Source organism: Scaptodrosophila lebanonensis, unplaced genomic scaffold, assembly GCF_003285725.1.
Source record: "Scaptodrosophila lebanonensis strain 11010-0011.00,11010-0021.00 unplaced genomic scaffold, SlebRS2 tig00000166-arrow-arrow-pilon, whole genome shotgun sequence".
In the NCBI taxonomy this organism is placed as follows: Eukaryota; Metazoa; Arthropoda; class Insecta; order Diptera; family Drosophilidae; genus Scaptodrosophila; species Scaptodrosophila lebanonensis.
In genome coordinates this window covers 703,176-730,771 of record NW_022060600.1, presented here as the reverse complement: position 1 = coordinate 730,771, position 27,596 = coordinate 703,176, and the positions used below count along the sequence as shown (strand labels likewise).

The 27,596-nt window shown below is 40.0% G+C and overlaps 2 protein-coding genes across 2 annotated transcripts in view; one reads left to right on the top strand and one right to left on the bottom strand.

Moving 5' to 3' along the window:
* Positions 1 to 18,503: 18,503 nt before the first annotated feature.
* On the bottom strand, positions 18,504 to 19,787 carry LOC115629843 (ATPase family AAA domain-containing protein 1-B). The gene is made up of 2 exons (XM_030526424.1): positions 19,584 to 19,787; positions 18,504 to 19,520 (listed from the first exon to the last, which is right to left on the bottom strand). The coding sequence occupies exons 1-2, from the start codon at positions 19,763 to 19,765 to the stop codon at positions 18,578 to 18,580; spliced, it is 1,125 nt and encodes a 374-aa protein (XP_030382284.1). The 5' UTR covers positions 19,766 to 19,787; the 3' UTR covers positions 18,504 to 18,577.
* Positions 19,788 to 23,886: 4,099 nt separating this feature from the next.
* The window catches only part of LOC115629842 (putative serine/threonine-protein kinase STE20-like), a 68,267-nt gene continuing 64,557 nt past the window's right edge, over positions 23,887 to 27,596 (top strand). The window contains exon 1 of the mRNA XM_030526423.1: positions 23,887 to 24,207. Within this exon, the coding sequence (XP_030382283.1) occupies positions 23,892 to 24,207 (316 nt within the window). The 5' untranslated portion in view covers positions 23,887 to 23,891. The remainder of the gene's footprint in view (positions 24,208 to 27,596) is intronic.

Sequence of the window (27,596 nt, the reverse complement as noted above, 5' to 3'; positions counted from 1 at the left end):
TCCATTGATGTTCCATTGTAGGATTTTAAAATACATGAATTTTTAAATATGTTCAGGAGAAAATTTATGTTTGCAAGGGAATGGGCACAATGAAGGGAATTTGACTATGAGCCAAGTTCCTCCATTGAGTCATCCGAGTCATCGGATTTACTTAAAGAAGAGTTAGAGAGGTTAAAATCGTTTGAGTCAGTATCGAGTGTTGGGTTTATTATTATTATTTTTTTTTTTTTGGTTTGTTTAGTAAATCTTGTGCTGCCAAATAGACAGCTCCCGATTTACTGAGCGGTTTGGATAATATATGGTCGGGATTTGGAAGGGGGGAGGAGTTGTGCCTGAGAGGCTGGGGAGCCAGCTTGCCTTAGAGAGAGATTTAGGTCTACGTTAGCCGATGTTTTGGTATTCGTTGTTGATGACGCCGTGGGAGGCGGTGAAGCATTTTTTACAGCGATAGCAACGAATGATGTTGAGGGCTTAACTGCTTGTTGTTGTTTTAATAATAATCTGGCTTCTCTCATACTACATTTCTTTGTGGTTTTGATTCTGAGTAGTTCTCTTTGCTGTTGATATTTAGGGCACGATGGAGAGGAGGCGGGATGGTCCCCGTTACAGTTGGAGCAACTAGTGCGTGAGCAAGGTTCGGAGCCGTGGGGAGGGGGGGGGGGGGGGGGGGGAGATTGCAGGTAACGCACATGGCGGTGTTTTTGCAGTGTTTTGCGGTGTGACCTAATACCTGGCAATACCTCATAGGGTTCGGGAAGTATTCTCGGACTTTAACGGTGTGGCAGGCTATGTCCAACTTCGTGGGGAGGGTATATAGGTCAAAGGTTATTAAAACCACGCCGGTGTGCTTCGAAATGCCGTCAGTTAGCTTGGTGAATTTAAAAACGGAGTGCACGCTTTGTTGTTTTAACTCGGCGACTATTTCGGTTTCGGGAATGTTGATAAGATATGGAGCGTATATATGACAAAGTTTAGGGAGTCGTGCAGTTTACACTCCATGTCACAAATGCCAGGGAGAGTGTTAGTGCTCAAAAATACATCAGCAGCTTGCTTGTTCTTTACTAGCATTAGGAGATCACCATCGTGTACTGGAGTTATTTTTATGATGTCTTTACATATCATATGCAGAGCACGATCCACGGCAAAACATGAAAAGTCAGTAATGAGTTTTTCGGTGTTTTTCGGCGACATTTTCAGGAACTTGGGAAGTTTGCTGTACGGTCTCTTTTTTTGGTTTTGGGGCTAGCGCAGCAAAGCGATTATCCCCCAGATTGGGCGGCCCAGGGGCCATGGTTGAGCGTGGGATTTAAACACACTTTAGTCTTTTTTTCTTTTTCTTTTTGATGTAAGTTCGGATATTTTGCACACGAGCGCGATATGAGCTTCTGTATAGAAGAGTGGGCGAAACGGCAATTGAGAGTATAATTACGACGTCCGTGCACGATGAGAGTTAGTCGGTGACTGAGGAAATAATTTAATTTTCGCTTAATTAAACAATTTATAATAAAATAAAAATATAATTTTTTATATTTGGACAACATTTGTTTTTGACTTTCTGACAAAAAAAAAACGGGCAAAAAAACCATAGTGCACCGTAAGCACAACATAAGAGCATCCACTGCTGAGGAGGAGCGTTGTCCTCGAGGACGACTACGACGGCCCCTTTCTCCAGATTTTCCACTGACCACTTCTGGCGCTGCTGCAGGCTAAGCAGGTAATCTTTGGACCAATCGCCAATCGACCAATCCCAAAACCGCTACTTGATGCCTGAGATCAGCGTTTTAAGTATGTCAGTTTGACGTCTGTTACGGGCTGCGTTAACCCTGTAGGCAGCGCTACCAGCGTTCCTCCGACGAGTAGTTGCGTTGGAGTGACGGCCTCTCCATCATTTGGGCTGGCGCTGTCTGCCACGATCGGTCGCGAGTTGAGGATCGTCTCCACTTCCACCAGCACGGTTACCACCTCGTCCTGCCGCAGCGTTGCGCTTCCGATGGCCTTTAGCAGCAACGTCTTGGCGGACTTTACGGCCGCCTCCCATAGGCCGCCGAAATGAGGCGCGCGGGGCGGGATGAATTGGAACGTTATTCCCTTTGTGGCAGCAAATGTGGCAATAGCATCGTTGTTGGTGCTGATGCTGTTGCGGAGCTCCTTCAAAATGCGTGCAGCACCCACGAAATTGGTGGCATTGTCCGAATATATTCGCTTCACAGGTCCACGGCGGCCGACAATCCTAGACAGACACATTATAAACGAGTTAGCAGTCAGGTCTGTCACAACATCAATGTGCACAGCTTTGTAGACAAAACATACAAAAACCGCGACATACATCTTGACCGTGGCTCTGCCACGAATTCCCATCGAGACACACACAAGTCCATAGCCTACAGCCATGTAATCGGTCAGCGGGCAAATTTCCCATTATTTGGCTTGCTAGGATTGGTTTATACATAAAGCAATGCACACACTGTCGCACCACTGTGCTACAAGCTTGTCGCGCATTGAAAAGCCAAACTTGTTGGCGAAGAATGCTAACAAACGCACGTGAACCAGCGTGGCAATTAGTGCGATGTAAATAATGCAAGTATAACATCACGAATCGGCATCCCTTTGGCATAAGAAATGGAAATTTAGCATTATGATGCAATGGTGCCTTAAGCAAGCGACCGACAACTCGTATCAGATTCAATTGACGATTTCCCGTTCGAAATGGACAAATAAATGGATTTCATTTTTGGTACGAAGGCTGCAGGATCGAGCACTTGATTAGCTTTGAGATCTCGTCTGCAAAAGCTGTGTGCTATACTATGTGGACAACTGCCAAAGACGTAAACTCTAATTCAGCTGCTGTTGGCACAAGTGACGAGTTTGTATTTGTTTTTCCGTTGATGAACCGGAATACGTAGCATATAATGCGGAGATTCTTAAGGTACTACGACGATTTTTTAATAAGATCCATGAAGGGACTCATTGGCCACGATGAGAGCCGCCGCGTTCTTCCGCTTCGCCAGCGTTGACTGCTCTTTGGTCAACTCGATATGAGAATTACGAGGCCAAAGGGAACAATCTAGTTTTAAGAATCGTGGTAAGGGTCCAACTAGTGCGAATCAGTCAATTTGGAACTGCAATTCCTCCACGGTTTCTGCACCAGATAGCAGATCATCCACATAAAAGTCGTTGGCCAGAGATTTAGAGGCCAATGGATGCGAATCTGCGTGCAGTTCACTTAAGTATTTAAGGCATCGAATAGCAGAAAACGGTGCCGAAGCGATACCATATGTTACCGTGTTCAAACGGTACATTTTAAGTGGTTCTGTGGTATCTTTTCTCCAAATAATCAATTGGAAGTTGCGTTTTGATTCCATTCCAACGGTCGAAGTCGGAACCGCAACAAAGTTGAATATAAACATGGCTGGATAGTCGGTCCAACCATGAGTATGTCATTTAACGACACTTGGGACGACGTCTTGCTCGACGCGTCGAATACAACTTGCAACTTTGTTGAGGTGCTTTGCGGTCTTCGCACGCACTGATACGAAATAAAGTAGTACGGCTCTATCGGGACCGTGTTGCCGATTGCGTTCATATGTCCCAAAGATATGTATTCAGTCATGAAACTTATGTACATGGCATGTACGTCTGGCTGCTTAGACAATCTCCTTTCTAAGGCTAGAAAGCGCCTTTTAGCTGTTTAATAGGAGCTGCCAAGTGACTGCGGGCTGGACTTAAACGGCAACGATACACTAAGACGGCCCGAGGGCAAGGAAGTGATCGACTTCACAAATGACTTCTCGCAAAGCATTTGTTCTGGAGTATATAAATGTGAGTCAGTCAAATTTGGAACTTCTTCCAACTCCCAGAACTTGCGAACTAATGCATCTAAGGAACTTTGTTCATTATCAAGCGAAAAACTCTGATTCAAACTAATGAGTGAAGCACAACAAAGTGAAGATGAGTCAGCAGATCGACAACGCCCAGCTACAATCCAGCCGAGTGCTGTAGCTTACAAAGTCGGCGACTCACTGGTTCCTTTAATTTGGCCTTCTCTTAATAGGTCAAAGAATACATCTGCGCCAAGAAGCAGATCAATGCGTTGCGGCCTATGAAACTGAGGATCTGCTAGTTCCAGATCTTTTGGCACATCAACGTTGACAATTACCTTTTCAGGCTGGTATGACGAAATAGTGCTCAGTACACCAAATTCTGTCATCAAATCAAAATTGCTACTACGAGACGCAATTGACGTCTGCACAATGTGACGCACTGCAGAATTGCGAAAACTAATGCCAAGCAAATTAATATTTTATCGCTCTTTTTTAAGTTTCAAAGTTTTGGCTAGCTCCTCTGTCATAAAATTGATTTGGAACCCTGAGTCGAGCAAAGCCCTAGCAAATTGGTAGGAGCCCGATTGATCCATTACACGGACCACTGCCGTAGCCAATATCACTTGGTCAGAAACGGTCGTGGCGTGATTAACAGCCGAAGTTTGGGCTGGCAGTTACAGCTTGTGCTGAGTCGACAGAATATTTATGCAGAAGTGTGTGATGTGATTTCGAACACACTCTGCATGTAGTCGATTTGCATGCCTTTGTTGTTAGGCAGTTAATGCACAAAGGGCACATTTTCACGAACTTAAATAGTTCGTCGCGGTTAAGTGCTGCGAATTGAGTACACGAATGTATAAAATGGTCAATCGCTGGGCAGAACAAACACTTCGGACTCGGTGGCGAACTGGCTTGTGCAACTGCCAGTGCTATTTTTCCACCTTTCTTTGACGCATAAAAATTTTGTTTTTAAGTCCGGGAGCGACCAGAAGATGATTGCTCAGCAGATAAGTGCTGGTAGCGTCTGTTGAGAGATGCCTCGCAGTCTTCCCAAGACGGACGTTTGCTATAGTCGAGGCTCTCTTCCCACTTTGAACGAGTATTGGGATCAACTTTACTCATGACCAAGTGTATGAGCATGACGTTAGAAATTTGTTTGTCATTACCTAAGGATAGCAGTGATTCGTTGCTAGCGCGAACGTTATCAATCAACGAACGCAAAGAACTAGCAGATGAACTTTGCATTTTCGGAAGGCAAAATAGTTTGGCAATGCTATCAAATACAATAAAACAGCTGTTGTCGTAAACGCGCTTCAAAGCTGCCAGTGCCTATGGACAATTTTCCTCGGTAACTTGATAAGCCTTGACCGTTCCTAGTGCTTCTTTCTCTAAGCATGGCAGCAAATGATTAAACTTTTCAATACATATTTGAAAGTGATGCGTCATTGTCCACTAGATTTTCAAACAGCCCAATGAAGTTCTTAAAGTCTTAATAGCTACCACCAAACCGTGGCAACTTCATTGAGGGCAACTGTTTGCTATGCGACGATGCAAATATTGTAGAATTCACTACGTTGCCCCTATGAGGCTTTGGCCGAAACGAAACAAACAAATTAGCAGAACGGCAAGGCAAACCAAAACTGCCAAAATCAGTGCACGCAAACGCAGTCTCGCCTGTTGCTTATGTACAACTCTAATTCTCTTACTGCACTTGTACCTACGTATGAACCTATGTACAACGGCCGCTAGCGACGGCCGTCGACGGCTTGACCAGTGCAGCAAGAAAGCAAGTACAGAAGAAATTAAGCAACGGCGACTTAGCGCAGTGCAGTGACCTTTTCCATACACTGATTTGGCGCGACAAATTTCTAACCAAAGTTTGGTTATGTGCTTATGTATTCTGTATGTACTAGTATGCATATATGTATGTATGTATAGGAAATAAAGAAGAAATAAAGAAATGCAATTTTCTACGCAAATATATGTATGTATGTTTTCTTTTAAACTTTATTTATTGTATAAAGCTCTAACAGCGTTAGTAATTATATATTTCTTTAAGTGAGATGCCGACTGCCAAATAAATCACGGTCCACTCTATTTGCCAAATTTAAAAATGAGTATAGCATATAAATTTGTGCATATAAATTTATTAGTGAGTTGCACAAATTTATATGTGTACATATATTTATGCACTTGTATGTATATACATATGTGTCGCAACTTGGCGTTTAAATACACACACAAGTCGACAAATGTGGCCGCAATTTATTTTTCGCACTCTTTACCTGATGTAAACTTCCCTGAAAATTGTGGCAATTCATCGGTTGGGAGTGTAGCCAAACGTCCAATTGTCCAGGGGAACACCGCCAATAATCTCGCGCGATCGAAGACACCAGTAGGACCAGTAGACACCACCACGACGGTAATCGCAAGTCGAAAGCCGATTCGATGTTAGATCCAACGAGGGAGTAGACTCCAGTAGTCCACCCGCGGGCGCCAAAATGTACGGCTTTAAGCCGGTAACTTGCCGGTATGGCAAAAGCAAAAGATTCACAAATTTTTTAAAAGAAAGACGGTGTCTTTCTATGTACGATTTATTGGGCTAAGAAATGATCACACGTTCGCACAGCTAGACTTCAAATAAACAAGTGTAACTTTAATTGTAGCGAAGCTACATACAATACAAAGGGCGCCGCCGTAAGTACAACATAAGAGCGACAATTGCAATTATGCTGCTCGCAGGCAGCTGCAGTGTACGACAATTTCCTCTTAACTATTGCGTTGCTTTCAATTATAATTCTCTTAAATAATCTTAAAACTAAGTGAAATGCCTTTACACCCTCTAAAACTGAACTTGTACATTTCACACGAAAGTACAAAATTCAGGAACTTACTGCGCCAACGATGAACGGGGTGGGTTTAACTTTTAACAATGCTAAATACTTGGGAGTTATCCTGGACAGAAATCTGTTATTGCAGGATAATATCCGTGAACGGGTGAAGAAGGCCACGAACGCCCGTTACGCATGTAAAAAGGCAATTGGCACCAGATGGGGATTCTCACCCCGGGTAATGCACTGCATATATCGAGCGATAGTGCGACCCATACTACTGTATGATATCATAGTATGATGGCAGACACTAGGTAAAGCTAGCCATCTGTCGAAACTCAGCAGAGTTCAGAGATCGGCGGAGCTTTGCATCAGTGGTGCCCTCCGTAATACTCCAAATGATGCACTTAACATAATTTTGGATATCCCGCCCCTGGACATCATAGGGCAGGAGATAGCTACAAATATAGCCCTGAGGCTTAGGGAATCCTTAACATGGAAAGACTCTGCAAATAGGCACTCAAAAATACTTCATCTTCATCCGGGGTCCCAGCCCATACGGATTATCAAACGCCGGTGGTACTACACGGTTAGCATACCTACTCGTCTGGAGTGGGAGCACCTCCCTTCCTTGAAAAACAGCTCCATAAATGTTTTTACTGACGGCTCAAAACTCGTAGGGAGGAATCTTCTCACCCGATCTGGGTCTGAGACTCTCCTTCCGCCTACCAGACCATTGTAGTATCTATCAGGCAGAGGTCTCCGCTGTCCATGTCGCCACGCACCACGTACTAGCAAACGCAATTGATAGTAGATCAATTTATCTTTATTCCAAGCAGCGCTTAAAGCACTAGAGTCTAATCTAGACAACTCCAACGTTATCACAGACTGCCGTAGATCTCTCAACAAGATGGCCCAGCATGTCTGTGCAAACCTCATATGGATACCGGAATATAGAGTGGAACTACATTGCAGATGAACTGGCTAGGAAGGGAACTACGCAAATATGCATCCATCCTGACAAGGAAGGCATTGACATGCCCCTAGTCACTTACCGCCTACTTACGCGCAGCCATACAAGGGCGTTAACCCAACGGCGATGGGACAACTCGAACCAGAACAACTCAGCTCCTAAGGTTAAGAAGATCACAAATCTCAATAGTACTAGGGGTTATAAGCAAAAGAGAGAGATTATATGCCATCACAACGGGCCTCCTTTGGCCTAAGTGGGAGGGTGTGAAAAATTCACCGCAGCCATTGCAACCTAACCTAAGGGCTTCCAATTTACTATTCCACCACTGTTACGCTACTGGTTTTTGTCATTGACTATTGGAACTAAGTTTTCAAAAGAACCCAATTTGCTTTTTATACTCTGTACATAAAATGTACAAGAGTATATTAGGTTTGCGGGAGCTGAAAATGTAACAGGCAGAAGGAGGCGTGGCAGACCCCACAAAGTATATATATTCTTGATCAGCATGACGAGACGAGTCGATCTAGCCCTGTCTGTCCGTCTGTCCGTATGAACACCTGGATCTCAGAGACTATAAGAGCTAGAGACACCAAATTTTGCACAATGATGCCTTATGTGTGTACGCTGTGCAAGTTTGTTTTATTTTTTTGATTTCCCCCCCCCCCACCCCACTTCCCCCTATGGGGGTTTTCCCGATTTTCAATTCGTATAATCACCTATATCTCGGAGACTATAAGACCTGGGGATACCAAATTTTAGTCCAATATGCCTTATGTGAATACGCAGAAAATGTATATTTTGGAATTTCCCTCCCTCCCCCTCTCCAATGCAAATCGTAACTCCCGTAATTCTTGGAATTTCGAACTAAAATTTTGGAAATACCCCCAGTTAGTTAATATGTGTCCGTATGCCAAGTTCCGCTATGATAGACCGATTTAACAAGAAGGTATAGCCATAAATATATTTGCTGCTGCAGCGCTGCTCAAGCGCTGCCCGCGGCTATTGTTGATGTTGCTGTTTGGTTGACTGCTAGCATGTTTACACAGACACAAATATACGAGAATATACATACATACACTCACATAGACGCAATTGCTATGTAAATGTGCGATTATACACCATTTACGTGAGTTCGAATACCGAGAAAGGTAAAATCGATCCAACAATTTTTTTTTTAATTCTCTTACTTTTTTAATTTCTATAATTATTGTAAACATATGTACAGAGTATTTCAAAGTCGGGCCACCCAACTTTAGCTTTTTTACTTGTTTTACTTTGAAGTGATTTCTTTGGGGTGTTTATTGTATTGTATTTTATTGTTTTCCATCGGCAAACTGCAAAGCTCTGGTTCTGAGAACAATTGTGCCCGACCAACCATCGATGACGATCACCAGAGATGAAGTACAAATTTCGATGGGAATAGAGATAGCTGACTCTGAGCTCTACCGGTCCACCGAAATTGATTTCTTGATTGGAGCCGAATTTTACCACCGTCTGATGCAGCCTCATCAGCTACCACTAGGAATTGGCCAACCCATATTACAAAGTACTGCACTCGGATGCACTCTGCGTTGGAGCCGTTACAAAGGGTCAATCATGGCAGGCTGTCACATTAGCAGAACATTCAGGGCAGTACTACAGGAAGCCTAAACGGACATCTACACCAACCATCCTAACGAATCTGTGAGCCACGCATCCTAAATAACGTGGACCGCTCTACCAGGAATCGACGATCGGTCGGCAGACCCGGCAAATCAAATCCACGTAGTTCGACATCAACCAACACTGAACCTGTAAAAGAAGACAACATAAGAGTCAGTCTGACCGCACCAACCAGTTTATCACCCATAAGATTGATCAACGTAATTCTGTTGGTAGCCTTTATACTACTAGCGTCAGCCGAGCATCCCAGCGTCAACGATACTCAGCTTCCAAATGCACCTGGAATTTATTGTCAAGGACAGACACCCATGGCCACAGCAGTGTCCCAATGGAAATTCGACTATGAGCTTATGTAAGGACACTCGCGCAAAGGCCACTCATATAAGTCGCCTCTCGTACTCCACCCACATGAAATGGATGCGCTCCGACACACGAAGGCACATATAAAATGAGGTAGGCTACGCAGATCCGAACAAGATATCGATGGAAACCCTTGATTCAAGACAGCACGCCCAACATTGCACAACAGAACGAAATTGACAGCAATGCATAGCTAGAAGCAATTCGAACGCAGGTCAATTAAATCAGCAACGGCAGAGCTCATAAACATGAAGACAACATCTATCACCCCCATTGACCCTACGTGCTTACTAAGAAGTTCACATTACTTCCCACCGGAGCACCCTGCATTTACGTAGCATGTACTGGAAGCATACCCGGCCTGTGTATCCATGGACAAACCAGAAACTAAAATGCAACACGGTTTAGTAAGCAGTCACAACGAATAACGCTAAGTACAGACCAAGTTACCATGTTAATGCAGCAAGCACAACTCACCATTCTGGAAAATGCACTACTTGAAGACATAAAGCCAGCTCCACTTAACAGCAGTCATCGCCACCATTGGTACCTACGTAACCCTAATCATCTCAATCGGCATTAATTTGTGGCTACGACGTCAGCCACTGAGCAATACCAATACCACCTCCAATATAGCCTACACCGCAACCGTCAAATCGGTAGCACGTGCCAGACCGAGAGAAGACAACCAACCCGCATCAGCTACCGGAATTAATATAAATAAGCAAAATAAGCAAAACACAATGACACCTATACATACAGACCATTTTACTTTCTCTAAACACTCACCATAAGAAAGGTCAGCAGGTACCCAGAAACAAATTACATTATGAAGCAGTATAGTAGAAGAGCAAGATTCAGATAATTTTCTTCTGGAATAGTTAATTCCACCAATACAAAACACCAACCGCCGGCTAAATGCTGACGCAACACTCCCAAAAGACATACATATAGCGATAGTATTTGCGACGTACGGATGCATACTAATCACTGCCGTACTATTGGTAGGTCAGCAACGCACTTGACCAGCAACAATATTGCCTTAACGGCACTACCAGTCGCCACAAATCGACACATGCAACTGTTCTCGAAATAATTTACAAACGCCAACACCACAAAAGCACTTCGCGCTTTCGAAATTTGATCTTGACTTCGCCTCAACGGCCGGTTATATGGACCAACGTTACCGCAATTTGGGGGGAGAATGTTGCGACGCGCCATAAACAGAGACGGCACTTCAGTGCACCTGCGTGTTACATGAATTGACCGCCCAGGGCACATGGAGGCGTATACTAAGCACAAAAAATGCGATTAATAGGCCAATTCACGCACCATACGTAATAAGTTCCTAAATTGAGAAAGGTCGCATAGATAATATTGGCACGATAGTCAGCACGCGCACACGAATTACAGGTGCGTTGACATTGGCCAGCAGTAATAATAAGCAAGAATATGACACATATTATTCTCCTATCCCAGGATAAGACCAACACTGAGATATAGGTCATAGTTTCGTGCTCTGCACATATAAGGTTATAAGGCAAATTGAGCTGACACCAGCATACTTAAGCTCACAATATATGTTTGCACATCATTATTGTGAAACCGCCAACACATAAAAACGGTAAATGTAAATAGTCATAAACTAGTTTTAAGCATGTATATATAACCCATAAATTGTAAGAATAAAGTCAGTATGCAAGTTATCAACGAAAGACCTGTTACTTTGGGTCCATACGAGAACCGGTGATCTCTTATCACGTCAACTAACACGTTGAACTACACGCTCCCAAGGATTGCCAGCCGGTATCCTAGGTCACTACGAACACTCACCATCCTGTTCAGGATTCTGGTGCAGCTCGCTATTAAGTATGAAACTAAACCAAACGTCCTGCGCCGTTACTCGCACCTACTGGGCCACAAGGGTCCACTGACCACGATGGTCCTGCCGGTTCGCACTATTATTACTTACAAGGTGCAATTCAAAAGTTCCAGGACTTTTATTAAAAAACGAAAACTATTTTTTTTTTTGGAAAAATTTATTGGTCGCCTTCAAAATAGTCTCCTTCCGCCTGAATACAACGTTTTGCACGTTCAAGAAGGTGATCGAACGACTTTTTTAGGTCATTTGTCGGTATAGCGTTGAGGATGGCCACGTACAGGTGTCGGGGATGCTCAATCAGACAGTGCTTCCGATGCCAACAGCCGCACATACAATGCTACACAAGGATAGCGGAATAACGGCGGCAGCAGCCAGGTGAAAGTAGTAGCCCACAATGGTCACCATTGGATCGTGCGAGCATTACTGGAGTGTCCCAATGGAAATTCGGTAGCTACTGTGAACTGCAACCCTTATGGCAAGACATGAAGTTTGCCAAGCAAGGCATTGAAATTTTACAGCGGTTATGTAAGGACACTTCGCACAAAGTCGCCTCTCGTACTCCACCCACATGAAATGGATGCCCTCCGGCACACAAAGGCACATATAAAATGAGGCAGGCAACGCAGATCCGAACAAGATATCGATGGAAACATTACCAGCGGGCTATTTGAAGAACGAGACTTAAGGTATACTGTACCCAACAACATTGCACAACAGAACGAAATTGACAGCAATGCATGGCTAGGCAAGGCGTTTGACTGGCAGCTCATAAACATAAAGACAACATCTATTACCCCCATTGACCCTACGTGCTTACTAAGAAGTTCACATTACTTCCTACCGGAGCACCCTACATGTACATCGCACGTACTGGAAGCATACCCGGTTGAGAATTCTGGTGCAGCTCGCTATTAAGTACGAAACTAGTACGAAACTAAACGTCCTGCGTCGTTACTCGCACCTACTGGACAACGAGGGTCCACTAAAGCAGCAGGGCCACAAGTGCCTTTAATTAAACGAACCACGAGTGTCCACAGGATGCAGGGCCACAATCACTGAGTACGCAACTCGCTTCTAACATGTCGAGAATTGACAATAAACAAGCTGTACAATCAATGGCTGTGCTTGAAAGTAGACGTGGTTTCTATCGCCCCGTTTACATCTTTAATTTGTAAAATTCAATGGAACATTTTATGCACTCAGTGAAGTTACAGTGAAAGCATAGTTGCGTTAAAACTGTTCGTGTCAAATTTAATTAAAGGAACTTATAATAATAATAAGAAGAATAATCGCACGAAAGTATTCTTCAAGCGCGCAAAACTATACAAACACAGAACAATACCAACACTGAAACACTGAGTCATACTCTCACAAATATTCTCGCATCAGCGTTCAACAAATCACTCAATAAAACACAATCCGAAAAACCCAATCTCGAACTACACTAAACAACATGGCACCGCAACCCAACAAACGTGCACGTGAAAACACCAGCACTGACCTTAAGGAGGGCCGCCAGTCAGAAGCTGTTTCATCGAAGATAGTGGCAATGATGAATTTGCGTTTTGAAGAGCAGGCCAGCCTCATCACCACTCATATGGGAGATGCTGAGCAGCGCATCCTCAACGTGCTGCTGAAGCGGTTCGATCGCTTGGCTGATGAACTGAAGCAGCTACATGAGCGTGTGCGCAACATTGAACGCGAGGTTGAAGAGCTGTCCTCGTTAATGAAGCGGATGGGTGTGCTAGAGACGAAGCCAGCTGCGCAGCTCAATGGTGCCCATGCCGCTTGCGACTTGCGTGTACAGGTGGGTGACCTGAAATCCATATTAGAACATCAGCTTGCTAAGCATGAAAACGCAGATATAGCAAATAACTTGAGTTTCCACGGTATCTCGTATGTAGAAAATGAAAATCTTAAGGCGATTTTCAACTCTCTCTGCATCGCCTTAGGAGTAACTCCGGCATCCAAGTTGAAAGAAATTTATCTGGTCAAGCAAAGCAGGACCAATCATTCCATTGTTGATCCGGTGATAATAATTAAACTCGAACATGTGCGCGATAAAACTTCATTTTTGCGGGCAATTGGCACACACCGGCGAGAAACTAAACAACTAAATTTGCTGCTCCTAGGTTTTGACTCGCCAACCCCAATTTACATAAATGAGCAACTAAGCAAACGAAATTATGATATTTTTAAAGAGGCAATGAAATTAAAGAGACAGAAGTTGCTCTTATCAGTATTTACTCGCCGTGCATTAGTGCATGTTAAAACACCTACTAGCGATACAGCTGTTCGCGTTGAGAGCATGCAAGCGCTCTTGGCACTGCAGAATAACTGCATAAAAGCTTTAACTTCCCTTGCCGAGCCATCGGCTGAGACGGACGGCGCTGGAGCTTTAGGGGAACACTTTAGTAATAGTAACTTTCGCACTTAAGAAACTTCTGTTATGCATGCTGTTATGCTGTCATGCTTGTTTTAAAAAATTATATATTTTCTTTTTATACTTCGAGTGCGTTTCTGAAACGACTTCAAGTATTTAAATATGCAAATTAGTAAAAGTAGCTTAAATGCGAGCAGCCATACAATGCTAAATGTTCTTTGCAACCAAAAGCCAGGCTCACATATTTGTCACATCAATGCGCAAAGCCTAACGAACAAGATAGAATAATTTAGGTATATGTTTGTAAATTCCAAGGTTGATGTTATATGTGTGTCTGAAACTTGCTTTATGTCTGACATGTGTAGTTCGTTGATTAATTGTGATGGATTTAATGTTTTCCGTGCAGATCGTGTAGGCCATGCGGGTGGAGTTGCAATATATGTAAGAAAGAAAATTAAAGCCGGAATTATATGCAAACAACCTGAGGGGTGTTCAATAAAATACCTTTTTATCTCACTATCTCATCTAAAAAACTGCCGGAACATTTTAATTGGCTGCATATATCGGCCTCATCGCAACACAAACTACACTGATCCGATCAGTATATTTTCTGACATTTCAATTAACTATGAAGACGTAACTCTGACGGGTGATTTCAATTCCACTGCTCTGTGTGACGCTCGTCTAAGCGATGACATGGAGGCATTAGGCATGAAAATTGTTAATGCAACACAACCAACACATTTCTCACAAACCTCTAACACATTACTTGACCTTTTTTTTTATTAACAATTTAAAGAAAATGCTGCTATATGACCAACTTTCTGTACCTGTGTTCTCCAAACATAACCTTATCTTCTTGACACTTGTATTGATAAAACTGACCATAAAATAGAATATAGAGATTTTAAGAATATTGACATTGCACAGCTAAATGACGAATTTTCTTTACTTGATTGGGACGTTGTCTACTGGTTAGCCTCGGTCGATTCTCAACTGCAACAATTCGAACACAAAATAAGCTATCTCTACGAAAAATTTGTACCACTACGAACGAAAAAAGTTTAATGGCACAATTAGACTTGCCATTAAAAAACGCAATGATGCATATGGAAAGTGGAAAAGATATAAAACTGAATATCACTATTCCAAGTTCAAATACCTCAGAAAGCATGCATCTTGCTTGATGAAATGCTGCCAAACGAGCATATCATACTTCACAATTTTGCAATGCGATTTCAAGCAACGTGGAATAAACTTCGAAGAATGGGTATTGGTAAAACGAAATCACTTCTTCCCTCCGATGTTGACGTGAATGAATTAAATTATAAATTTGTACAAATTGAAGTACCTGTCATTACGTATAATACGTATATAAATGCTGTACCTAATGTAACCTATGATAGTAGTTTTAGTTTTCGTTGTGTCAGTCAATGTGATGTCCTAGAATCTGTTCTTAAAGTTAAGTCGAACGCGGTCGGATTTGATGACCTACACCCAAAATTTATCAAAATGATTTTACCTAAAGTCCTAGCGCATATTACACGCATTTTCAACACATAAATTATGACTTCCTGCTTTCCTGATAAGCGGAAAATGTCAAAAATCTGTCCTATTCCTAAGACTAAAAATGAATACTGTCCTATGCTATTCTTCCTTATCTCTCAAAAGTTTACAAGAACCTAATAGCAAACCAAAACAGTGACTTTCTAAACAAAAACCTTCTCTTATGTGATGACCAATCTTGTTTCAGAAAGCACCGAAGTACCACAGCTGTCCTAAATGTGGTTGAGGATATTCGCAGTCAAATGGATACTGGCTGTGTTACTTTTTTAAGCTTACTCGACTTCAGCAAGGCATTTGATTGTGTTAATCATGAAATAATGTGCACTAAACTTAATAGAATGTATTACTTCTCAAAAACTTTAATGCATTCTTTTTTGACCAATAGGCGTCAAGCTTTTGTAATATCGTCTGATCATTCTTCGTTGTTACCTGTTAGTCGTGGTGTTCCTCAGGGATCCGTTCTTGGCCCATTATTGTTCACCCTGTACGTGAATGACCTCCCTTGTCATGTCTAACAGTAAAGTCCACCTGGCGATGTGCAAATGTATGTTAGTCGTCCTGTTACTAAATTAAATGAGTGTATAAGTGTTAGTAATGGTGAACTTGGGAAAATCTCTGACTGGGCTCAAAACAATGGGTTAAAACTCAATCCCTCTAAATCTAAATACCTAGTAATCTATAAAAACCAATTAAACACTTCATACTTCAACCCCCTTGTGATTGGAGACACTTCGATTGAATATGTCGATCAAGCTAACAACTTAGGCTTCTGCTTCAACAGGAGCTTGACGTGGTACAATCACATAAATAAAGCTGTTGGAAAAGATTATGGTGTGTTAAGACTTCTGAACTTGACTCAGCAATTCCTACCAGTAAATCTGCGAATGATGATAGCGAAAACATTCATACTTCAAATACTATCCTATGGTGTTGAGGTATATGCAAATTGTGACGCAATTTCATTCCGAAAACTAAAAGTCGCTTACAATAGTGTCGCTCGTTATGTTTTCGGTCTAAGACGCTCTGATCATGTCACCAGCTATGCATACCAACTTTTTGACTTAAGTTTCATGTCTTGGATAAACTTTCTGGTTTTATTATGTTTGCAAAAATTGATAAATACTAAGGAACCAGCATACCTGTATCAAAGAATTACATTTTCCACATCTCTAAGAACCCATAACTTAGTATGTCAGCACAGGCTTTTATTATCCGACAGACAATTTTTAATATACTTGTACATATGCTGTTCGCATTTGGAATGGACTACCAACACACATAAAAAACATCAGAAACGCTACTCAATTTCGATGTAAAAAATATCTACAAAATTAGCATTAATAAACTGTCACGATAACAAGCATGACATATACAATCATTCTACAATGTAATTTAGTATTAAGAAAAATAGAAATTTTATTAAACTTAGATATGCATTATTTATTATTAGAATTTTAATTCGCTGTCTCAAATTTCAATATAAACTCATTAAAACTAATCTAGTACATATGTAAAACTCTTTATGTGACTAGTGTTTTAACATATAAGTAACTACACTTGTTGCACTAGGAAGTAATCAACAATAAATAGATCACAGCAAGAAGGAACTACAAACTACCTCACCCGCGGTTAACTTATTTAACTATCAATTGAATGCGTTTGAGCTCCTGGTACAGGAATGGTTGGTATGACATAGACTGGGAAAAGCCAGAGCACCAAGGTTTCAATTCCGCACGCTTCTTCGGTATTTGCCAAATTTGAGTTCGAAAGTCCAACAATTACGAGTTACGAAAAAATAAAACAAACTTTGGTGTCTCTAGGCCTTATAGTATCTAAGATTCAGGTGTTCATACGGACGGACAGACAGGCCTAGATTGACTAGACTTGTCATGCTGTTCAAGAATATATATACTTTGAGGGGTCTGCCACGCCTCCTGCTGCCTGTTACATACTCTTGTACCTTTTAGGTACAGATTATAAAGACCATTTGAATTTGAAAGGTGGAACAAGAAAGGAATGCTAAAGTCGAGCAGGCTCAACTCTTAAATACCCTGTACCATCCCACAAAAAAATAAATTAATTTAATTTAATTAATTAACAAAATTAAATATAAAATATTCCATACATGCACATTTACATCAGAATCGTGTCTATGCGTGTTTGTGTACTTGTACATATGTATGTATGTGTGCATTGGGCATGGTTATATAGCTATAACTTTCTTTCTGATCAACCTATCATAATGCAACTTGGTATACGGATATATAATTACTAACTGGATGTTAACCAAATTTTAGTTTAAAATTCCAAGAATTACGGGAGTTATAGAAAATCTTGAATAGGGGGGAGTGGGGGGCGCATCGGGAAAAATGAACAAACTCGTCCTTTCTCGGGCTCAGGAGAATCTGTATACCAAGTTTGGTTATTCTAGCTCTTATACTTTCTGAGATCCTTGCGTTCATACAAACGGACGGACGGACGGACATGGCTATATCGACTCGTCTTCTCATCCTGATCAAGAATATATACACTTTGTGGGGTCTGCCACGCCTCCTTCTGCCTGTTACATACATTCGCACAAAACTAGTATACCCTTTCACCCTTTGGGTACAGGGTATAAAAATACAGATTTGTCAACCAAACAATGGAGCTCGTTTTCCCCTCTTTGGCACATAGCTATACGAATATTGGCTCATCATGATTTAAAGCACCGCAACATTTAAGAGTACCGCAACAACATCTACAACAAAAATCACCAGTAGAGTTAGCTACAACTACGTGTATTTTGTATCAATCTGCTTGGGCGACTGGCTGGCGACAACTGTATTTTGTAGTTTGCTTTTATAAGCACCAAAACATTAGCGGAAAGAGCACTTGGAGCCAAGAGCCACTACTTGCTCATCGCTGATTTAGAGTATCTATACTTTGTTGGGTCTGTTACGCCTCATTCAAGGTATTATAAACATTGCCATTAAATTAGTATTCCGTTTTACCCTTTGGGTACAGAGTAAACAAATGTTCCATATTTCGATATATACTTCTTAAAAATTGTGTATTTGAATACAAAGAAATATAATATTGGTCTTTAACATACAATTTTTAGTCCAATTCAATTCTACTCTCTAAAAAGAGGCTACCAGTGTGTATCTTAGATTCCTTCATTTTAGAATGTGAGTTCAACAAATCGTTCATCGTAATAGCAATTAAAGTTCTGTTAACATTTGAACTGTCAATTATTTTGTTACCTCTGTCGTTAGCTCGCATGAATTGTCTCATTCTATACACCGACGCGTTGCGGCACATCTCACGTAGATCTGACCCAGAGAATCCGTTTGTTAGCTTTGCCAATCGATTATAATCAACATTGACATCAACTTCTTCTGTCGCCAATATTAACTTAAGTATTTCATTTCTTTGTATTTCAGTGGGTAGTCCAATGAGAAATTGTGCAGGCATGCGTCGCAAAATAGCCTTATCTAAGTCCTGAGGGCGGTTTGTAGCACCCATTACTATCACTGACGAGTTTGAATTGGTTATCAATCCGTCCCACAACATCATAAACTGTGTTTTCATCATCGCTGTCGCCTCGTGGTCATTTGAATTGCGGGCCCGCAAAAATGAATCGATTTCATCAATAAAAATTATACATGGCCTTATTTTTGTGGCCAATGAAAAAACTGCCGATGCTAGCTTCTGCGATTCGCCGTACCATTTATCAGTAAGAATAGCGACGTCCAGATTAATAAATCTCATTCCGGCTTCTTTGGCGGTGGCTTTGGCAATTAATGTTTTACCACAACCGGGCGGTCCATGAAGTAGAACACCCCGAGGAGCCTGCCAAAGCTTAGATCCTTTAAATATATCTCTGTGTCGAACAGGAAGAACCACTGATTCACGTAGCTCCTGAATAACGGAATCGAGCCCAGCTATATCATTCCAACTAACAGTTATGTCGCTAGGTACAACGAGGTGGGAAGCAATCATTAACTCATATTCATTAAATTGTTGCGGGTACACTTTAAAACCATCTTCCCTGTTAAGTCTAATTTAAAAATATAAGGTGTTGTATTATTATAGTACTTTATTTCTGTAAATAAAAATTCACCTTCTTAATTGCTCCTCCGCTAATAGTTTGGCCTTTTTTTTAGTTTTGTTTGTGGGGTCCAGTTGGTTCATCAAAAATTTTGCAGAATAATAAGTTATTACGGTGGCTATTGAAATGCGTAACAACATTTGAATCATTTGTCCTCGGGAAATATCAGAGTTACCAAAATTAAATTTATCCATAGCTCCGAATAAGTATAACTTCATCAGATTAGAGGGAGAGAACTATCGATGCCACTGACGATACTATTGCTATCAGTTTTATTAATTCACCATCGATTTCTAAGGTTAGTACAGACGAATTGTGGAACTTAACAAACACAAAATTTCTATCGAAGCAGTAAAGGTAGCCCCAGAACGAAATTTGTATAATTCACTGTAATCACACAAACACTTGTAGACACGATCAAACTCTTTCAATCAATAACTCAAAAAGAAATAAATAAAAAATAATAATTCACGCAACATGCTCGCGTGTGGATGGCCAGGCTAATCCTTCTAATGGTAATATCGCTGTTATCAATATCGCATATAGAATATTTCTTATCCGTATACACTAGTGATATTAGGATATTACGAAACTTAAGACGAAACACTGTTCATAGCACATGCAAAGATGTAGAAAGTTATAGCCATAAATATATTTGCTGCACAAACGCTGTCAGCAGCTGTTGTTGATGTTGGTGCTTTGGTTGACTGCAAAAATGCTCACACAGACATGAATAGACATGCATACACCCGCATTATACAACTTCTACGTAAACTCAAATTTTTTCAAACATTTTTTTTAATTTTCGTAATTTTATTTAAATATTCTAAATAAATGTACAGAGCATTTCAAAATCGGGACTCTCGACATTTTGTTTGGATTTGTCATCCAATTTATAAAGCTAATGGTTGTTATTGTAGTTAATAAGGTAGGTTTCAAAACAAGCAATATTTTCACAAATTCAAAGAATATAACGAAAACCAAAGAAAGAAAGAAAGGTCTACATGTATCGATGTTACATTAATGTTTCGTCCAGTACCTGATCTTTTATTGGTTGAACGTACAAGTGAAATAAAATAAATACGCATCGAATTCGTATCTCACTATGAACACCTGTCAGCTTGCTCGCAACCACTAACCACACAACATATGTTGTTTGGTTGCAAAGCAAGAAATTCGTCTTCAGCTTCGTCTCAGCGCTTAATAAGTACGCTTACACCGAAAGGAACATCTGAAAATAAAATCGTCTTGACAATCATCGCTGCAATATGTATCGCAACATAAATAATCGATATATCGATTTCACTTTTGAATATAACACAAGGGAAAAAGGTTCCGTCAAATGGCGCAACTCATAAATACCCAGTAGCTGCTTCTGAGCATATTTCATTCGCACATTTCGACATAATTTATAAGATTTTAATTAAAAACAATTAGAGAAGCTAAAGTCGGTTATCCCGACTTTGAAATACTCTGTACATATGTGTAGAAAAATTATGCGTGTGTGTGTGTGTTTGTGTGTGTCTGTGTATGTCTCCTGTGCCTGAGCAAAGCAGTAACAACAACAACATCTTCGGGCACTATTTGGGCTTATGTACATATATGGCTATAACTTCCTGTTAAATCGGCCTATCATGATGAAACTTGACATTTAGACTTATAATAACTAAATGGAGGTATTTGCCAAGTTTGAAATTCCAAGAGTTACGGGAGTTACGATTTGCAGTGGAGAGGGGGGGAGGGAAATTCCAAAATATACATTTTCTGTGTATTCACATAAGGCATCTTGGACTAAAATTTGGTGTCCCCAGGTTTTATAGTCTCTGAGATATAGGCGATTATACGAATGGAAAATCGGGAAAACGCCCATAGGGGGGAAGTGGAGGGGGAAAATCAAAAAAATTAAAACAAACTTGCACAGCGTACACATATAACGCATCTTTGTGCAAAATTTGGTGTCTCTAGCTCTTATAGTCTCTGAGATCCAGCTGTTCATACGGACGGACAGACAGACAGACAGGGCTAGATCGACTCGTCTCGTCATGCTGATCAAGAATATATATACTTTGTGGGGTCTGCCACGCCTTCTTCTGCATGTTACATTTTCAGCTCCCGCTAACCTAATATACTCTTGTACATTTTATGTACAGAGTATAAATATGTTTTATATAAATACCTTTAATATTTACAAAATTAATTTATATATTATATATTATTATGCAATCATAATATTAAAATTTTGTACGAATATTAATTTGGAGAGTCGCTCTAGATATATGCGGTTACACCGTTCATTAAATGTATCCTGCCGCTGAAATAAATCTTTCAGCTAGCCCAGAAGGCCCAAGTGCTACCAGATAAATACTTTCGGCAACGTGATACACATTAGGAATTGAATTGAATTGAATAAGTTTGCTGCAGAAGCGTGCTAATGGCCGACATTGGCACCTTTCGAAAAATGCTACAAAATTAGTCTGTAAAGATAATGGAATGCAAAAGTCGACTCTTAAAAACCCTGAAAAAAATTTTTTTACTTAATTAAAAAAGTCATATTAATTAAATTATTTAATTAAATTAAATACTAATTATTCAATACATATATACAAAAGTGCAGACATGTTCATTTACAATTTCAACATCATACATTTACATCACAATCGTGTCTTTGCGTGTTTATTATATTCTGTACATAAAATGTACAACAGTATATTAGGTAAGCGAGAGCTGAAAATGTAACAGGCAGAAGGTGGCATGGCAGACCCCACAAAGTATATTCTTGATCAACATGACTAGACGAGTCGATCTAGCCCTGTCTGTCTGTCCGTCTGTCAGCCTGTCTAGCTTACTAATTACCAAAGTTGGTATCCGGGTTCCCCTAAGCCCTAGGCAAATCAAGTTTGTTAATTTTTTCCGATGAACTCCCCCGATAGTAGTGATTTTCCATAACTCCCGTAATTCTTAGAATTTCGAACTCAACTTATGCAAATACCCCGAGTTAGTGATTATATGTCCATATGCTAAGTTTCATTATGATGGACCGATTTAGCACGAAGTTATACCGATAAATATAATTGCAGCTGTTGTTGATGCTGGTGCTTTGGTTGACTGCAAACATTCTCACACAGACACGAATAGACGCGCATAGACATACACTCACATAGGGGAAATTGCTATATAAATGTGCAATTATACACTCTTTACCGGAGTTCAAATACCAAGAAAGGTGAAATCGATCAACATTTTTTTTTTTTTAATTTTCTTAATTTGTTTAATTTCTATAATTATTCTAAGCATATGTGCAGAGTATTTTAAAGTCGGGACACCCGGCTTTAGCTTCTCCACTTGTTTGGCTATAGAAAACAAATAGATCCTTTGAAAATAATTAAACTAGTTACTAATATACTTTATGTTATTCTAAAGAACTATACAAATTGACTGTAGGTTTTATTGGTATGGGAATAAATATGTAGTAAAGTCCCGTTAAATTAGTTGCAGCGCCATGGATCTTTAAAAATAGTCTCAGGTACCACTGTGCAATGGTAGGCAAAACAGCTGGGTCAAGCCAGACGGCTTACACGAGCTGCGGCAGAATTGCTCGTAGGTCCAAATGAGCCGTGCTCTCATTTTACGAACCCTGGTAATATTCATAACATACGGTTCAGTCAAATTTACTAAAATTAAATGATGAAACAAAAATATCGCGCATATCCATTTATGCATTTCAGGCTACAAGGTTAAATTTAAAATTTATAATTAAAATTTCCAATCACTTTACGGCAAGCTGCCAAGGAAAAGTGCTTGTGATAGCGGTATGCACTTGGCAACAATAGGCAAAAAAACACAGGCCATTTTGAAAACGCTTTAATATGAATTTTTTAAAGGTTTGCATCTGCTAATGGTGAAGGGAGATAATCCGACTCTTCGTCCCTTCCATTGATGCTTGGAATTTATTGTTGCTGTAGCGCAGCCAACATTTTCCAAAAAGGTGTTAGATTATCACCATCAACGTCTTCATAATTTGCCTAAGTTACACCGAGCAGACACGCAATCATTTTTTTGTGAATATTTGCCAAAATTTGGGTTGTTTTGGATGATTCTGTAAGAAACCAACAAAAAACATCAATTGGCATAATTGCGCACTTAAGCGCAATCAAAAAAGTTTGATATATATATATCGTAATAAAAATCGATGCGTTCGATGTATATCGCATTTAATATAATAGGATTTTACATGTTAATATCAATATTTTATCGATATTGCCATATCGATGCCTATCCTTACTGCAGTTGTAATTTTCACAAAATTGATTAAGAATAGAAATGTTTGGCAACACTTTATCTGACTATAAAATAATATCTGTACTGGGAAAACAAAATGGAAAATTCTGTACTGTATACATGGGAAAGTGTGGTTCTCCAAATTATTCCATTGCTATCAAGAAGTTATGCCTAGAAAAAACGGAAGACAAAGAGTTACAAAATATAAGTGACGAAATCATTTTAACTCGTCAATTTAGACACCCTAACATAAATTCAATTCTTCATAGTTTTGTATGCAATAGCGATGTTTATATTATAACTCCGTTTATGTGGTTTCGAAGCTGTGAAGACCTGCTGGAAAACTTATTTCCTACTGGTAATTTATAATTATACATAGTTCTTTGTAGTAAGTACATTCATACATACATACACTGGTCGGCACAATTATTTTGACAAGAAAATCATACATTTTTGTCAATAATTGGTTTAAGATAGCAAAGGAAACTTTTTATAGCCTATACCCAAACGGTAAAAGGCCATACTAGTTTTGTGCGAATGTATGTAATACACAGAAGGAGGCGTGCCAGACCGCGAAAAGTATATACAAATGTATGTTTGTATGTGTATCAGCGATGGGCACGTAGTGGCTCTGGGCTCCCAGGGCTTTTTCCGTTATGTATTAGTAGGAGGTGCCAGCCAGACGCACAAACAAAAGATCGATCTCGAGCGAACTTGCAAAAACAAAATATATGTAGTTGTCGCAGACGCACAAGCAGATTAATGCAAAAACAATATACAGTGAGCAGAAGAAGTACATTTTGGTTTTTAAAAAATATTCGATTAAATTAGTAAATTTTCGAACAAAAAGGAACCCAACGTCTTCACATTATGATTGGGTTTATATTTATTAACACAACAACACTTTTCCCTTACAAGGAAATATGATTTAAAATAAAAAAGAACTCAAAAATGCACGCCAAAAAAGTTTACGTACAGCAGCCAAATTTTAGTTAAATTTGTATGTTTTATCTACATTAGTAATTAGTTAAACGTTTTTTCGCAGCAATTACACTTTGTAAGCGTAGAGGCATACTTTTCATTGAAACTTGGGTGTCTTCCCCATTTTTTCCCCGACTTGTTCGATAATATTGTCTTTAGCGAATCCTTCGAAGTAATATTATCCTTGCGATTCCCTTTGTGCAACAAAATCCAACTGTGGTCGATAGGACTTACATATGTCTGGATGTTGTGTGGGTGCACGCAGCTGTTTAAAATTATAAAGAAGCCATTCCTTAACGAGATACGTGCTGTGTTACGGATAATTGTCTTGTTGAATCAAAAAAACTCATTCGCATATCTTTTAGCAAATTGTAACCTCTTCTCTCTGTTGACTTTATAAAGTATTTTTTGCGGGGTTCGTGCGTTATACCCATGGTTCTAAACAAATTTCGAATTGTTTGAAGGCTTATTACTTGGGGTCCGCTTTTACTCCAGTCAATATTTGGCGTTCAACTCTTGCGGTCAGTATTTTTGGACGGCCAACAGAAATGATATTACAAACCACAAAATTACAAGCATACTAAAAAGCATATCGGAGATCACCATTATTTTAGCAGGCATAACGACGGAAGGACATTAGAAGAATGTACGTATACTTTTTCAGTGTGAATTTCAGCCATTTCTGCCTTTTTGCGTGGCTACTGCGTTCAATATACATAGATGTTTCGTAGAATTGGGGTAGACTAAAATAAAAACGTCCCCTTAAATACAGTTGTTGACAATTAATTAACAACGATGGTGCCGGTTGCGGATTTCATAATTTTTCTCCATTTTTTTTTTAAGTGATCCATAAAATGTACACATAATCTATATGTGAGACCTATGAACTGAACACAGTTGAGTTCAAATTTCTAACTTAAATATTTTTTGTTGAGTATTTTGGTGACCTTCCTCATAGTTATTTTTATTGTTTGGCCGGCTCGAGGTCAGAGTAAGAAAAACCAATTTATTTAATTTTCTTTTCTTTTTCCGATATATTTCGGTTACGCCACGGTAACCGTCTTCAGGGCAACTACAAAACATATAACATAATTAATATATTAAAACTATAACACAAAAATTTTTATATAATTACTTATTTAAGCAAGTCTGCTCTGTTTGACTTGGAGTTACTAACTAACAGGTGTCTGTAAATATGCGCGCAATTTTCGGTGTCTGCTTTGTAGTTAATTCTGTATTTGTTAGGTGTGTTGATAATGTGTAGCGTTTCGAGAGTGAATCGCTTACTGTAGTGTCGTTCTTGTTGAAGTACTTTCGTTTCTTCAAAGTTGGGGGTGTGTCCAGTCTCTATGCAGTGGGTTGTTAGAGCAGTTTTTTGTGTCAATGTTTGATGCCTTAGTTTGTAGTCTGACTTGTGTTGTGATATCCGTGTTTTTAGTTTCGACTTAGTGGTTCCAATGTAAAATCTCCTACATGGGTTGTCGCTGTCTCCGTCACATGGAATTTTATAGACTACGTTATTCAGGTCCATTTCTGCAATTTTTGCCTTAGTCCTATTAAAAATGTTCCTAAGTGTATTCTCCGGTCTGTGCGCAATTTGTATATCCTCTTTTTGATAGCAGTCTGACTGGGTGAAGCGTTCTGAGAACCCAGATACGTATGTCAGAGATTTGTAGATTTTTGGTGCTCTTGGTTCTTTTTTCTTTGGGTTCTTATGGTTCTTGATTAGGGAATACGTCAATTTGATAGGGAAGTCGTTTTGTGTCAGTATCCGTTTAATTTCTTCCTCTATTTGTTTATGGTAAAATTTGTCACTTGTCTCGAACATCCGTCTTATACAGTTCTTGGCTGTATTTATTATCATATTTTTCGGATGTTTCGAGTGATAGTTAATCAGCCTACCCGATGCCGTCGGTTTCTGGTACCATTTTGTTTTTAGCGTATTCCCACATCTATTTATAGTCAAATCCAAATAATTAAGTTTCTCGTCATTTTCTGTCTCTAATGTAAATTGGATGTCTTTGTGGTATATGTTGAGGGCGTCTAATGTCTTTTGCACCTGTTCCTTGTCAATAATTGCGAACAAGTCGTCAACATATTTGGTCAGGAGTCTTGGTCTATGGATCAATTTCGATGTTGTGTTTTCCAGAAGCTCCTCCATGACTATGTCCGCTATTACAGGGGACGCCGGGGATCCCATCGGTAGTCCCTTAAGTTGTATATATATTCTGTCCGTATACTTAAAATACCTTGTTTCACGGATGCAGAAATGTACGATGTCCATAAACATTCTCTTTGGGATTTTAGTGAAGCTTTCTATCCTGGTCCAGTTTTTACTGATGACATCCATCGCTAAGTCGATTGGGATGCTCGGGAACAGAGACACCACGTCGAACGAAACTAAAATCTCATCGTCTACTATATAAGTGTTGTTGACCTTGTCTTTAAACTCTGAGGAATTTTTAACGTTATATGGTGAGGTATTGGTCAGGTTCTTTAATATCCCAGCGATGTATCTACTAAGTTCGTGACAAGGGGAACCGACTGACGAACAAATCGGTCTCAGGGGTGTTCCTTTTTTGTGTATTTTCGGTAGTCCATAGATCCTGGGTGGTAGTGCAGTGCTTGTAACTAATTTATTCCTTTCAGTCTTTGTGATTATGTTCAATTGGAGTAGTTTGTCAACGAAGTTGTTGTTTTTATTCTGTAGCCTAAGCGTGGGGTCTTGTCTGAGTGTTCTGTATGTGTTTGCGTCTCCTAGTATAT

Excerpts from the sequence above, each read along its gene's own strand:
- LOC115629843 (XM_030526424.1), bottom strand. The coding sequence starts at position 19,765 with ATGGATAAATTTAATTTTGGTAACTCTGATATTTCCCGAGGACAAATG. Across the intron at positions 19,521-19,583 it reads GCGGAGGAGCAATTAAGAAG|ACTTAACAGGGAAGATGGTT; the intron begins GTGAATTTTTAT and ends TTTTTAAATTAG.